The following is a 14,042-nucleotide window of genomic DNA, read 5'->3' as shown; positions in this document are numbered from 1 at the left end:
CAGGAAACAGGAGGTTGGGGACTCCCCCCCCCCCCAGAATGGGAGGTGAGAGACTCCCAGGACTCAAAGGGAGGGACCTTTTTGAAAGGTGGGACAGTAGGGACAGGGAACTTATAGAGCCCACCTCCAGCAGGAAGACAGGACATCAAGTAAGGGATAGGGTTGCCACATCTCTGACTCATAATTGTTCCTGTCTTAAAGAATTACAGGGATGGAAATGGAGAGGAGCCTGAGAAAAAGAAGGCCCAGCAACAGGTTCAAAATGGGATCCAGCTCAAAGAAAGGTCCCAAGGCCTAACTCTATTACTGAGGCTATGGAGTACTCACAAAAAGGGATCTATCATGACTGCCCTCTGAAAGACCCAACTTGCAGCTGAAAGAGTCAGATGCAGATATTTGCACCCAACCAATGGACAGAAGCAGCTGACCCCTGTTGTTAAATTAGGGAAGGCTGAAAGAAACTCAGGAGAGGGGCAATCCTGTAGGAGGGCCAGCAGTCTCAATTAATCTGGACCCTTGATATATCTCAAACACTGAACCACCAAACAGAGAGCATACACCAGCTGATATGAGGCCCCCAACACACATACAGAGGAGGACTTCTGGGTCTGTGTTCATCCAGAGATGATGCACCTAACCCTCAAGAGACTGGAGGCCCCAAGGAGTTTAGAGGACAGGTAGGGTGGGGGTGGGGGCATTCACATGGAGATGGGGTGGGGTGGGGTGGAGAGGAGGTGTGGGACATGGAGCAGTCAGAAAGTGTATGGGGGGGCAGGGAATAGAATATGGTGTGCAAAAAATAAATTAAAAATAAAATAAAAAAATTTTAAAAATACATCATTTCTCCTCCTTTACCTTCTTAATAAATCTACCTTGATACTTCTCCTTGCTCTCTTTTACTTTCATGCTCCTTGCCTCATTTATTGTTATTACATGCATAAACACACACACACTACTCCTAAACACATTAATACGACCTGTATAATAATATAATAAGTCTGTATAATGTTACTTGCGTGTATGTTTTCTGGGATGATCATTTGCTATCGGATAACGAACCGGTGTGTTTTTCCCTGGGTAAGACCGTTTCTATGAGTCTCAGCCTCCCTTAGTTGCTGGGGCTCTTTGTGTAGGGCTGTGGTCTTATGAGCTTCTCCCATCCACATTAGCATTGTCTATTGGTGTCATCCCTGTTCACATTATGTTTAGGACGTCATGAGAATTTGTGTTGTATCTTCTAACCTTTCTAGGAGACACAAGCTCACAGAAAACTGTTCCTTACAGTATTTCTGTCCCCTGTTTTTGCATTGATCACTGAGCTCTAGGTGCAGGAGTTTTGCTGTACATATATCAGTTGGAACTGGGCTCAAGAACTCTGTATTGATATGGTTTTGTGAAACAGTCTCTATCTATTGCAAAGATAAGCTTTTTAAATGAGTGTCAAGGACTACACTTATTTGTGGACATAAGGACAAATATTTAGAGTGTAGCTAGGATTATTCTGGCTCAATAAGATGTTGGTTGGTTGTAGATTCTTTAAAATCCATGCTTTCACTAGCATTGGGTATTTGGCTAGGTTTCCAGTACCAGACTTGATTTTCCTCTTGTTAAATGGGTCTTAAGTTCAATTAGAAAGCTGTTGGTTACTGCCCAGGTATGTGTGCTATTACTTCACTCTCAGGGTTATCTTTCTATGCTGGTCATTGTGATAAGAAGCAACTTAGCTGGTTGGGGATGTTGTTTGGGGGAGCCTATAGGGTATCTTCCAGTACAATGAAAGCTAGTTATTATGGCTGGGGTATTCAGGTTATTGCCAGCTCAGGGACCTCTGGGTCTTATTTCCAAAATACATGGTGTCTTCAGCAATAGGGATTTTCCTTCTGCCTCTTGTGGTAAACCAAGAGCAATATCAATATCCTAAAATGTTTTGGGAATCTCTTGGATAACCCTGACCAAAAAGTCAAGAGAGCTTCTCATGTCCATTTTTTTTTATATAATTTTCAAGAGTATGTTCATGTTTTCATTTTACTTATACATTTTGAATCTTACTAATGAAGACTATCTCTTTCTATATCTAGTTTTCTTTATTTTAAGTTTTGGGTATTTTCTGGGAAATTTTAGATTTTAATTTAGAAGATATTTTAAATTTTCTGACATAAATACATGAATGTTGTTTTAAAGGTCTTAAATTTCACAGAACTATGTTTCATTGACTAAATTTCATTGGGAACATTTCCATTCCCATATGTAAATATAATTAGGTTATAAATAATTAGGTATATGTAAATATAATTATGTAGTTCTCCTTTTAAATGTAAAACCACACGGTGTTTAGTAAATTGTAAAGAAAATAGAATATTTTTATAAAATCCACATGTTTATAAATATCCTTTTTATGATGGCTTAGCATCCTATGGAAAGAACAGATTATAATTTATTGAATAATTTCCTACTGACACATCCTATTCTCTTGGTTCTCTACTATTGTTTACACTACTGCAATCATCATCCTCATATCCACAGAACATTTTTGCACATTTTTACAAATATAGGCTTTCTTCTTTATTGTTTACACTCCTGCAATCGTCATCCTTATACCCACAGAACATTTTTGCACATTTTTACAAATATAGGCTTTCTTCTTCATTGTTTACACTCCTGCAATCGTCATCCTTATACCCACAGAACATTTTTGCACATTTTTACAAATATAGGCTTTATTCTTTGAACTCTTAAAAAATAGGAGTCATGTTCTTCAAAATAGCTTAATTACAATGAAAGAAAATAAAATATAACAACAAAACATTGCCAAACCTGAGAGCCTTAGAAATCAAAAACACAGAATCAGAAACTGGTACTCAAGATAATGTGTGCTATGCAGGCTAGAGAACTCAGTGCTGGAGGCCATCACAGCAGATGTTAAAAAATGGATGAAATCACTAAGGGGAAGTGCTGATAAGAGCAGAGCTGATGAAGGTGAAAACTGGGCTGCTGGATCACAATTGTGAGCTGGGAGAATGCCATGGTGGGCACAGGAAACAGTAAGAATTGCTGTAAGATGAGACCTAATAAGGCTGAGGGAGAGCAATCACAGAAGAAGTCGGGTGCAGGCACTGATTCTCTTCCTTTTGATTGACACATAATATCTGCATATATTTATGAGGTATTATGTGAAGTTTTGATGCATGTATGCATTGAGTATGCACTGATTCTTAATGGAATTCTACTTCTGTGTGAGCTAGGTTGTGAGCTTTTCTGCTCACTGAAGGTTATTATCTGCTCATCCCGTCTCTGCTGTTTTCCTGGAGTAGAGGGGTGCTGAACCTCTGCAAGTACTTTGTGATGTTTGACAGCCATGACCTATTTATTAATCAAATGTGGACAATTCACATCAGATAAATATGAGCTGGGATGGAACAGACTATGTTGATGAAACAAATGATTCTATAAGTAGAATAATTGTAGGCTCTATGTGCTTTAAATATTGCATGTATGAATCAGATTTACATGTAGAATCTTTACAAGTGTTCTCCCAAACGGAATTTATGTACAGGTTTTGAGAATATCATTCTACATTTTTTACCTGTAGCAATGTGGTTAACTCTTCAATATTTGATCAATTTATTTTATTCATTATAGTGAAGATGAACACTTCATTACTATTTTCATTAATATTTCAGCAGAAGAAAAAATATGTATCTTTGATCTTATGATCCACCTGTTAATCTTTGCTTTTTCTTTAGTTGTTATGATCTGACCCATTCAATTAGGTTTTTTTTTTTCTAACAAACCAAACTGATTTTCCCCTCCTTTGGCTGCCATTGAGTGTCTGTAATTCTTTATCTATCTAGAGGGATGGTCTTATGAAATGTTCTTCCATCCATGTCAGTATGTCAGTTGACACAGCTTTTGCAGGTCTTGTGCAAGTAAACATTTGGTTCAGCATTTAGGAAAGCAACACCCTGACTGATCCAGAAGAAATAATCATATAATAGTTGTCTCAATTCTCAGGCTCTTGCAACAATTCTACATTTTTTTTTTTCCTGCAATGTTCCTTGAGCCTTAGTTGTAGCGGTTGTATTGTAAATTTTCCATATGGGGCTAGACATGGTGCAGTCATTTATTCTCTGCATTTTGAAGGGTTTTGGTCTCTACTAGTTCCTTCTGCCACAAAAAAGGAGCAACTTTGATATGTGAGATCTGTGTTTATTGTTGGGTACAATTATAAATATTTGGAAGGCAACTAGAAACTACATTACATTAGTAATATGATAGTAGTATCTTTTCTCTGGGACCTATGTAGTTATGAGTTCTTGGCTAGGCTTACACTATCAGGCAAGAGCTCCCTCCAATTAAGCTAGATTTAGGTGTAATTAGACAGCTATTGGTTGCCTACAAGATATAAACACTGTGATTGTTCTATTAGGGATGTCTCGTCAATCCCATCATTGTTTCAGTTCATAGGATTTATAAGTCTATAGGAGTATTTATTACTTGTCTTCCTTGGCAGCTTGGATAACACTTCCTGACACAATGAGAGCAAACTTTCTAGGAGGAGGCTTCCAGCTTAGTACCAATATGATTTCTTTAAGTCCTATACCAAAGTGTACAGTGTCTCCAGCAATAGAGACTTGCCGTCAAGTTCTGGCAGGAAATTAAAAGTAATGGTAATGTCCTATATTGTTTAGGGGTTTTTGTGGACTTCCCTTGACCAACAACTCTGGTATTTTGCCTGGCACTTGAAGTTTTGCTAGGTAGTCTATGGACCCTTGGGTGAGCTTTATTACACATGTAGGGTAACTGTATTTGCAATATATATAAAACATGTGTATCTTAAGTCATTTTATAGAATAGGTTTCTCTAGGGCTTTTAAAAATATCCTTAGTGTTATTTATTTCACTTCCTCCTCTTTCCTGATACATTATCCTTTTCCCCTTCCCCCAAGTTACATTCCTCCATTTTCCCCTTTCCTCATTAATAGCACCTGCATCCTGCTACTTCTGTAGGGCTCCTTCTCCCATCTTTCAGTGGTCCCTTCTGCATTCCCATAGTTCGTCCAGGTTATACCTCAAACCTACAGATTTGGATCTGGAATCCACAAATGAGAGAGCTACATGAGCTCATAGAGACTGAATCAGCAAACATGGGCCTGCATGGGTCTGCACCAGATTCTCTGTGAATATATGGCTCTTCTCTTGGTATTAATGTGGGACTCCTAACAATGGCAACACATGTGTCTCTGATTCCTTTGCTTTCTCTTTGGTCTCCTTTCTTCCTTTTCGGTTGCTCTGCCAGTCTCATTGTATCTTGTTTAGTCATGTTTGGTTGTTGTCTCTTGGAGTCCTGTTCTTTGGGAAACAGTAGAGAGTAGATATGGAGGAAAGAGAAGAGGAGAAAAGATGAAAGGAGTGGAGGGAGGGAAAACTGTGGTTGGTATGTATTGTGTAAGAGATGTGTTTTTAGTAATAATAATTTAAAGCTGTAGGAAGGCAATGACTGTGATATGGTCACTTACAGTTCAAATAGGGTCTGTCCTTAGCTACTGTTAATTTTCCCTTTACCCTCTGTCTCTTATTACTGTATCCCCTCCTTTATCTATACTCTAGTCTTCAAATTCCAATCATCACCCATCCATGCTCATGCCTTGTTCTATTCCTATACTAGCCCTAGGACAGCTTGTTTCATTCCCTCAAGGCTAGAGGCAGGTTGAAGTTATGGCTATAACTTGCTCTCACTTGCTGCTTTGTGTATCTGGTGCCAGGGACTGATTCTAGGGCTTCCTACATGCTAGATAAGCACTGAATGACAGAGCTTGCTGCTTTGGTGACTTTTGATTGATGGGCCCACTCTGTGTCTGTTCCTAGTTCCTCTTTAAAGCATGATTGCAATCTCTGTCTCACTCTTTGCTTTGACGTTCCTGTGTTACCACTGAGTTTTAAATCATAGGCTTAATTTTGGGTTTTTCTGAGGACCTGGACCTATGCAAACTGAAGAGTGGGACCTGTTTTCTAATTGATGATTTTAGACTACAGGTGAACTGGAGTCAGTTCATTTATTTTGTTCTTCTTGTTCCATGTAGAGGGAGAGTAGTTTGTGTCATTTTTCTGAAGACATGTTGGGTGGTCACACAATCAGTTTGGCATGAATCTATCTATCATTTCAATAATGTTTTCCTTTATTTCTTCTATCCCATGCCCTGTCTTATATCACCGTTCCAACATTCCAGATATTCTGTGATTTCACATCCTAATAAAATGCTATCACATATGTGTGATATGTGGTTTTTTTTTTTTTTTGTTTTTTTGTTTTTTTGTTTTTTTTTCCCCTAGGGATTATTTTCTATGGTACCAGAAGTACAAGGTTTTTTTTTTTTTTTTGTTTTGTTTTGTTTTTTTTTTTAAATGTTACATTTTAATGATATCTTATTCTAGCTACCTACTTCCCAACCTCGCCTCACAGTTACTACAGTGAATTTTTATGCATTTGCCTTAGTTCATCTATAACGTTTAAAATATGTTATATTATATATGTGAAATATTGAGTTGACATTTCCACAATTGCTCAGCCAGTTGCTTAAACCTTTACAGTTGGTATTTTTCCTTATTTATATTAATTCATGCTGCAAATGAGCATCTGTTAAATTATTTTGCTTTTAGGTGTGTTATGTTTTCTAATTATTCCCTCCATGCCTATTATTTTACTTTATAGAAAAATCTTTTCCCTTGCCTTGTGCTCTATTCACGAAACGACTATGAGATTCTTTCATCAGAACTAAAAATAACCATGCAGAGACCTCCAGCGTCAAGTACCTCAGCATATTGAGCTCACACCTGGCAGTCAGCCTGTGTTTGCTATCACAGATATTCTCACTGCCAGACAGCCAGTTGCTCCAGGCAGAAACTTTAGAAGGATCCTGAAATCCTCATGTCCGGTTGATTCACAAGACTTGTGAATTCACTGTCCTGAAGATCTCCAAACTATTCTCTCCTCTTGACTGGCTCTGAATTCACAGAAATCCTGTCCGCTGTCAGATCTCAGCTTAAATGTCACCTCCTCAGAGAGCATTTCCTGACACACTATTCAGGAAGCATCCTTTTATATTTACCGCTAAGCTTCTTCCCTTTCCTTTATAGCCACTGAAACCATTTCCCACGTTTCACTAACGCACTGTCTGTTTTTCCACTTGCATGTAAGTTCTGCAATAGCTGGGCTTTATCCAATGTGTCTGATAACTACTGTGCCAGCTCCTAACTCATTACAGTCACTTGGTAGTAAAAATGAATGAATGACTGAATAAAAGCATCACGTGCTGCTCTGACTATTAGGTCCATTGGCTTCTGTTTCCCCTCCTTGTTGCCTAACAAACACTGGTGGCACAGATACACCACTTATCAAGCACAGAGATCTAACCATGGTACTTCCCAGATTACAAACCATTCCCTCCTCAATGCAAAGCAGACATCAGTTTCCTTAGCACACAAAAAGCAGCAGAACTACTTTGAATCCACTTTAGGTTTTTGAGTAGAAACAAATATACCATACTTACTATGCAAAAAATCTTAGAATTGATATTGGGTCTTAAGTTCACAAAGAACATAGCAAAAACAAAAATCTCCCCTGATAATAGAGTTTCAGGGTAAAGAGGAAAGATTTATAAGTTCTTCATCTATAGCAATGGTTCTCAACCTGGTGGTTGTAACTCATTTTGGGGTTGCATATCAGATATCCTGCATATCATGTATTTACATTATGATTCATAACAGTAGCAGAATTACAGTTATCAAGTACCAATAAAGTAAATGTATGGTTGGGGGGTCACCACAACATGAAGTACTCTTTTAGAGTGTCACAGGATTAAGGTGGTTGAGAACCACTGATATAAAGTATATTTATTACCTCAACTTTTTGTTAAGTGTATAAAACTATTATTTACATTTTTTCAAGGACATCTTTTATATTTTGTTTGTATTAATATTTTTGTGACTTTTATAAGATTTCTAGTTAAATATTATCCTTTTCTGGGCACACCAATAGAAATTGTACAGAAGAGAATGGTATTTAGTGAATACAGTGTAGGGTTTGATTTCATTCCTGCTGTGCTCTCTCCTACATATCATGCATCAGAAATGCATGTTGACCTTCCAAAGACAAGGCCAACGTCTCCATTCACACAGCATGTCATCTACATGTGCAGTTTGGACACTTCGACAGTGGCTGATGAAATGCAAAGCTGATTGATTACGTTTATTTATTTCAGTTTAAATAAAGTTATAACTGTGGATGCTGCATTGCAAAGTTCAAATGCCAATACCTGAATAACCCGGCAGAAAATGCAACACTCAATTAACTATTGACTATAAGAGACAAGGGTGGACTATGGGAAGTCTGGCAACCAAAGAAGAATGGCATAATAGTGGACTTTAGCAACAAAGACATTTCCAGAGGTGTTCTCAGGTTTCATTGTGATAGAGTATCATCTCACCCAAGGGTGATAGGACACTTTGTGCACATGTGCATGTGTGTATGTGTGTATATAACAATTTTACATTTTTAAAGTTTGGCGGGTATAGAGATTACAATATAGTATCATATTGAACACAAAAATACCACACATTTGTAGATCTAAATCAGAAACATAAAGGGACAAATTGTGATCACTTTGAGTTTATATACACACTATTTGATTTAATAGGAATAATATGTCAATGTAACCCACAGTGTAGACCATTGGGAAAAGTTGTGTTAACATAGATTGCAGTGACAACTTTGGAATTGTGATTTCTTTAAAAAATGCAGCAATATAAGAATGTGGTTTCATTCTAATCCCAGGTGTGGAGACATGGTGCTGCTTTGAATTGTCAGAAACAGCTGAATATGGTTTGCCTTGTGCTCTAGCAGAAGTGTGATTTTGACAGCTGTGGACAGTTTCTATGATTGTGTGACATTAGGAATTCTGGGAACTTTTTAGAAGGTACATAAAAGCTAGAGGCAGACGAGGTGTGCTTGGTGGTTGCTAGTTATTCAGGTGGGCTGGTTGCAGTTTGTTAGTAGTCATGTTCAAAGAAGAAACAAAAGCCAAGAAAGTAGATTCAGAGATCTCCCACTGTCCCTCTCCCTGTGCCTCCCCCTCTCTCCCTCCCACTCTCTCCTCCCTCCCCCTCTCTCCCTCTTCCTCTGTTCTTCTTTCTCTCATATCTAGTGTTAGGGACTGAAACCAGGGCCATAAAGGGTGAGAAAAAGAAGAACCCACAAAGTAGCAAAGACTGACTATAATAGATGCGGGGAAGATTTTTTTGATATTGCTGGTCTTCATTTATTTCTATTTTAATGTCAAATTTTAATATTCTTGTCACAGAAGTCTCATCCAGGAAGAAAACATTACGTTGCGGTGAGTTCCTGTTGAAAACTTAGAGCCATTATCATATGATGGGTGTTAATAGAATGGCTGGCTACTTCACATTCTGATCAGAAACAAGGTAGATGTGTCAGTTCCCAACCCTTGAATTTAACTTGGGATCATTGCCAGACCCACAGGGCCAGAAAATATATAAAAGATACAGATCAAAGGAGCAGTAGTAAATTGCTTAACATTTTGTATAGCATAATTCTCTAAATAAGGATTCAATGAATGTTGACCAAATTAGTTGCATTAGTATCAGTATAGATATTTGAAAACTAAATATTAGAATTCCATTAAACCATGAAACATTTAAATTTTTGAAAGTATATTCGAGACGTGTGTTGAAATCTTTAAAGCATGTCTTAGGATGTTTAAAAATGTAAATTTACGTGGGGGATGGAAGTTGCTGAATTGCTTAGATGTCAACTTTCCTCCATTTAATTTATAGACTCAATTGCTGTCAAAGTTTCTATTACCTCTCTGATATAAGTAGAAATTGATGAGTTAGTGCTGTGGAGTTCATAGAATCAAACATACTCTTGTGATCTAATGCAAATACCTGTGCATAGGTATTTATAACAACTATTAGTACTTATTCAGGCTTGGAAGTAGTAAGGAGGCTTTAAAAACTCAGTGATTGTCTAAGCTTCGTGGGTCAAAAGATGAAAAGGAAGATGAAGTGGCAAATTAGGGAGTAATTTTAAGGTAGTGAGATGATCCAGCATGACATACTTATCCAAATCCAGATTCATCTGAGGCAACAGCTTAATATGTGCTGTGCAGACAGGGTGATGATTGTGACAGCACAGAGTCCCCACTTGTAACAAGTGCACCTTGATGAAGGAGCTGGGAACAGAGGACACACACACGCACATACACAGACACACCACACACACATACACACAGACACACATGCACACATATACACACACAGACACACATAAACACACAAATATACAACACACACACACACACTCCTTTTAATTTATGCTCTATTGATCTCAATCTAAAACAGTTCTGAAGCAATAACGTAAAAGTGTTCACCTTTATTAATGAAAACATTTTCTCTAAACAGCTGCAGTAAAATTCAAAAGCTCTAGAATAGTTAAGAATTTTGTTTTTTAAACTAGTACAGGGTTCTAAGACTGTAATAGACAAACTGTGACAGAGATAAATATATATATGTATATATCCCACAGGATGAACTCATTTTGGGAAGAACAAAAGAGGTGAAAGTCATAATATGAAGAAATGATACTATTTGTATCAAATGTTGCCTCTATATGTGTGTGAGAGAGAGAGAGAGAGAGAGAGAGAGAGAGAGCAGCAGAGCCCTCATCTAAGTCTCTTTTTCAGACAGCACACATAGATGTACAGAAGCCATAGATCTAAAGTAGGAGCTTAGACATGCCTTTAGGAGGGTTCCCGATGACAAGTGGATGTTAGCTCTGGATTCTCACCAGCTCTTTACGAGAGTTACTGTCTATTACTACGAAATGAAAATATTGTAGCTTCTATGTGGCATCTTAAAGATGGATACATCTTAACTATAAATTAAAAAGAAAACTAAGCCATCCATATAACAACCATATGCACTGCAGTATGGAAATAGATGTATAAATGGCTTAGTAGTCCAATACTGTACAGAATTTCACTCAGTGTAAGGGTCTGAAATATTATATACATTTTGGTGAACTGGAAACTCACAAAGCATTATCTCAGTTGGCTTAATTGGTGCATCCTGTAAAATTAGTAAATACATTTTTTTTTTTTTGCAAACAAACTGTCGGATTTCAGTTTTAAAGCTTTTTTTTTTTTCCCTTAAAAATATTTAGATGAGTTGTCCAAGGCTTTAATCCCAGCACTTGACAGACAGGGGCAGGTGCATCTCTGAATCTGAGACCATAGTGAGATCCTATTTCAAACTGACTACACACACACACACACACACACACACACACACACACACACACGCACGGGCACACATGCGGTGGCCCATTCAGAAGTTCAAGATGGAATACTTTATGGTGTAGGCTTGCTCTTTCCTTGAGTGCATCCTGATGCCAGGGTACACTAATACAAAGGGTATCCTGGGTGCCACCTAAAACCTGTGAAGTTGTTTTTCCAGGCCCTACTGAGAACCAGTGGCCTTTTCAATAACAACCTGTTATGGAGTGGCCATGGGAAGCCCTGTGACAGAGGGTAGAACACTGCTTTGTTGAGTTAAAAGGAAGAAGCCACCATGACTGATAAGCAGAAATCTTTACAGACATTCCATTCCCTTTTAATAATGTCCCTTGGTTATAGGGACAGCTTCCAACCAGTGGAGTGATTTCAGAAACATTTCAGTGGAATTGGGACAGCTTTAGTCTATCATCCCCTGCTCCCTGCACAGCTGCCTTCCGGGAAGTTCCTTCCTAATGTGCAAGCCAGCGTGAGGTTCCCCGTGGGCAACTTCAGTTCCCTAGTAGTTAGCACCATGACCTTGGGACAGTCTGGGATCACCTGGACCCAGGGCAGCTGCATATAATTTTGCCAGAACCTTCTGAGGAGTCAAAGTTTCTAGCTTTCTTGGCAATAATGTTTTCCATCTGGAGGGATTTCACAGACCCCAGAGTGCCTTGGTATCAATTACTTCCTTAATGCTAAAGAAGTTTGGATAACTCCTGCTAGAGGCCCTATTCCCTTGACAGAGGAAGCACAGAACACAGGTTCTTCCAACCAAGGACCCTTTAAAGGCCCAGGCCTGGGAAGGGGTGGGGACTGCCCTTTCTCACCCACCCTTGGGCGGTGGCAGGGCAGAGCTGGGGAGCACTGTCTCCTCCTCTTTCCCCTGCAGCTGCTCATTTCAGCTGGGTGGACCCGAGGCTGCAACTCCGTGGGCTCCGGGAGGAGTGGATCTGCTCCGGCCAGGATGCCTGCGGCCACCGCCGGGATCCTCTTGCTCCTGCTCTTGGGGACGCTCGAAGGCTCCCAGACTCAGCGGCGACAGTCCCAAGCGCATCAACAGAGAGGTACAGTCCAGGGCGCCCTTTCCCTGGAGCGCTGCTCCTAACAGGCTTCAGCTAGAGAGAAAGAATTGCTGGTTGGGGACCACTTTCTCGCTTTACTTTAGGGTGTGCTCTTCCAGGCGCAAGGGACTGAACTCCTGCAAATTAAGAGTAAGACCCCCCCGAGAGAGCTGTGCGGGGCACAAGGAACACCAAACTGCTCACTAAATCCTGGAAACTGGTCTACGGAAAACTAGTTCTAAAGTTCCCAAGGCAGACTTTTTTATCTTTTCTTCTTTCCAATTGAGAGAAAAACGTTTCATCAAATTAGATTCCGTTCCTGCAGAGGAAAGCTCTCACTCCCACCCCCACCCCCATCCCTGGCGAGCAGCTGTAGTTGAGCTTAGTAACTTTGAGTTAAGTAATTGTTTTCTTTTAACTTTAAGAATCCTGTTTCCAATTATTTACATAAAATAGTTAAGTATGTGGCTAACACCTCCACTCACATTTGTGAAACCTCCTCTCACTCAAAATAGACTAGACTTCTGTTTATTCTCAGACTCCAGTGGTCACAAACACATCTCAGGGGCTTTGAGGGACAACTGTATTCAATGCAGCTAAATTATTCTTATCAGAGCATTCTATTGTTTTTGTGCATACATTTCTGAAAAGCTTGGGAGTCTTTAAAGAGTTAGCAGAGATTTTTACAAGATGCATGCACAGCACCAAGAAACATAATTTGTAACACATTCTTCCAGCAAGCATTTTCCAAAGATGAAAAACCTGAATCAAAATAAAAAGTATTTCAGAAATATGTTAACTTTGTTTCAACGGGTTTGTCCTCAAAAGTGCAAAATCTAGAAGAAAAAGCTTTAGGAAGTTGGATGAGGCTGTATCTGGTAGAGTAGTTTTTCTTGTTTAAAATTAACTGAAACTATGTTAGTAGTTCTCATGTTTAGTAGTTCTCATGTTTGTTCTTGATTTAGACCAGCCCTTCACACAGGACTGTTTAAGAGGATATAACAGATAGCATAAGCCCCTCACCATAATCTTTGATTATACTTCCTAGAATAAAAATGACTCCCAGTTTCTCCAGATAACCTTCTATTTTTGCAGAGGTGAAATCGGGTCAGTGTGGTGCAAATAATAGAATTACTGAGACTGCTTTGGAGAAATATCCTTGGCTGTTAGTTTGAAAACAAAAAGTGCCACATTTAACGTTTGTCCTTTCTTCTATTGTGATTAACAATAGGTGATTCTTTAATTCTACTGGGTAGCTGGGAGAGATAGGCTAGGTCTTTCTTTGCACTGCTCTCTACTTCCAATAAGGCCAAAGATTGCATTCTAGAGTATAGTCCTGTACTGAGTTACTGAGAATTCTCTTTCATGTGTGTGTTCTTCCCCGTGCTCTTTTTTTTTTTTTTTTACATTTATTTATTTATTTGTAGTGGGGATATACAAATGATGTGGTGAATGTGTGTGGTCAGAGATCAGTTTGGAAAAGTCAGAACTCTTTTCGCCCTCTGAGTTCTAGATATACAAACATGACATTAAGCTTGGGCAAATACCCTTAGTCAAGGAGCCATCTCCTCTCTCCCCTGGGCTCTGTGACTGTCTTTGTTACAGTCATTTGCAGTGTGTTTGAAGAGTGG

The 14,042-nt window shown here is 39.0% G+C and overlaps 1 protein-coding gene across 5 annotated transcripts in view; it reads left to right on the top strand.

Moving 5' to 3' along the window:
- The first annotated feature begins 11,919 nt into the window (after nucleotides 1–11,919).
- The window catches only part of Lama2 (laminin, alpha 2), a 635,907-nt gene continuing 633,784 nt past the window's right edge, over nucleotides 11,920–14,042 (top strand). For 3 of the 5 annotated variants that reach the window (XM_017313815.1, XM_011243134.1, XM_011243135.1), the window contains exon 1: nucleotides 12,086–12,414. In XM_017313815.1, the coding sequence (XP_017169304.1) occupies nucleotides 12,315–12,414 (100 nt within the window). In that variant the 5' untranslated portion in view covers nucleotides 12,086–12,314. Of the gene's footprint in view, nucleotides 12,415–14,042 lie in introns of all 5 variants that reach the window. The other 2 variants (XM_006512566.4, NM_008481.2) reach the window with 2 other exon arrangements.

This window comes from Mus musculus, chromosome 10, assembly GCF_000001635.26.
Source record: "Mus musculus strain C57BL/6J chromosome 10, GRCm38.p6 C57BL/6J".
In the NCBI taxonomy this organism is placed as follows: Eukaryota; Metazoa; Chordata; class Mammalia; order Rodentia; family Muridae; genus Mus; species Mus musculus.
The sequence above is the reverse complement of the archived record's forward strand: the minus strand, read 5'-3'. Positions and strand labels throughout refer to the sequence as shown.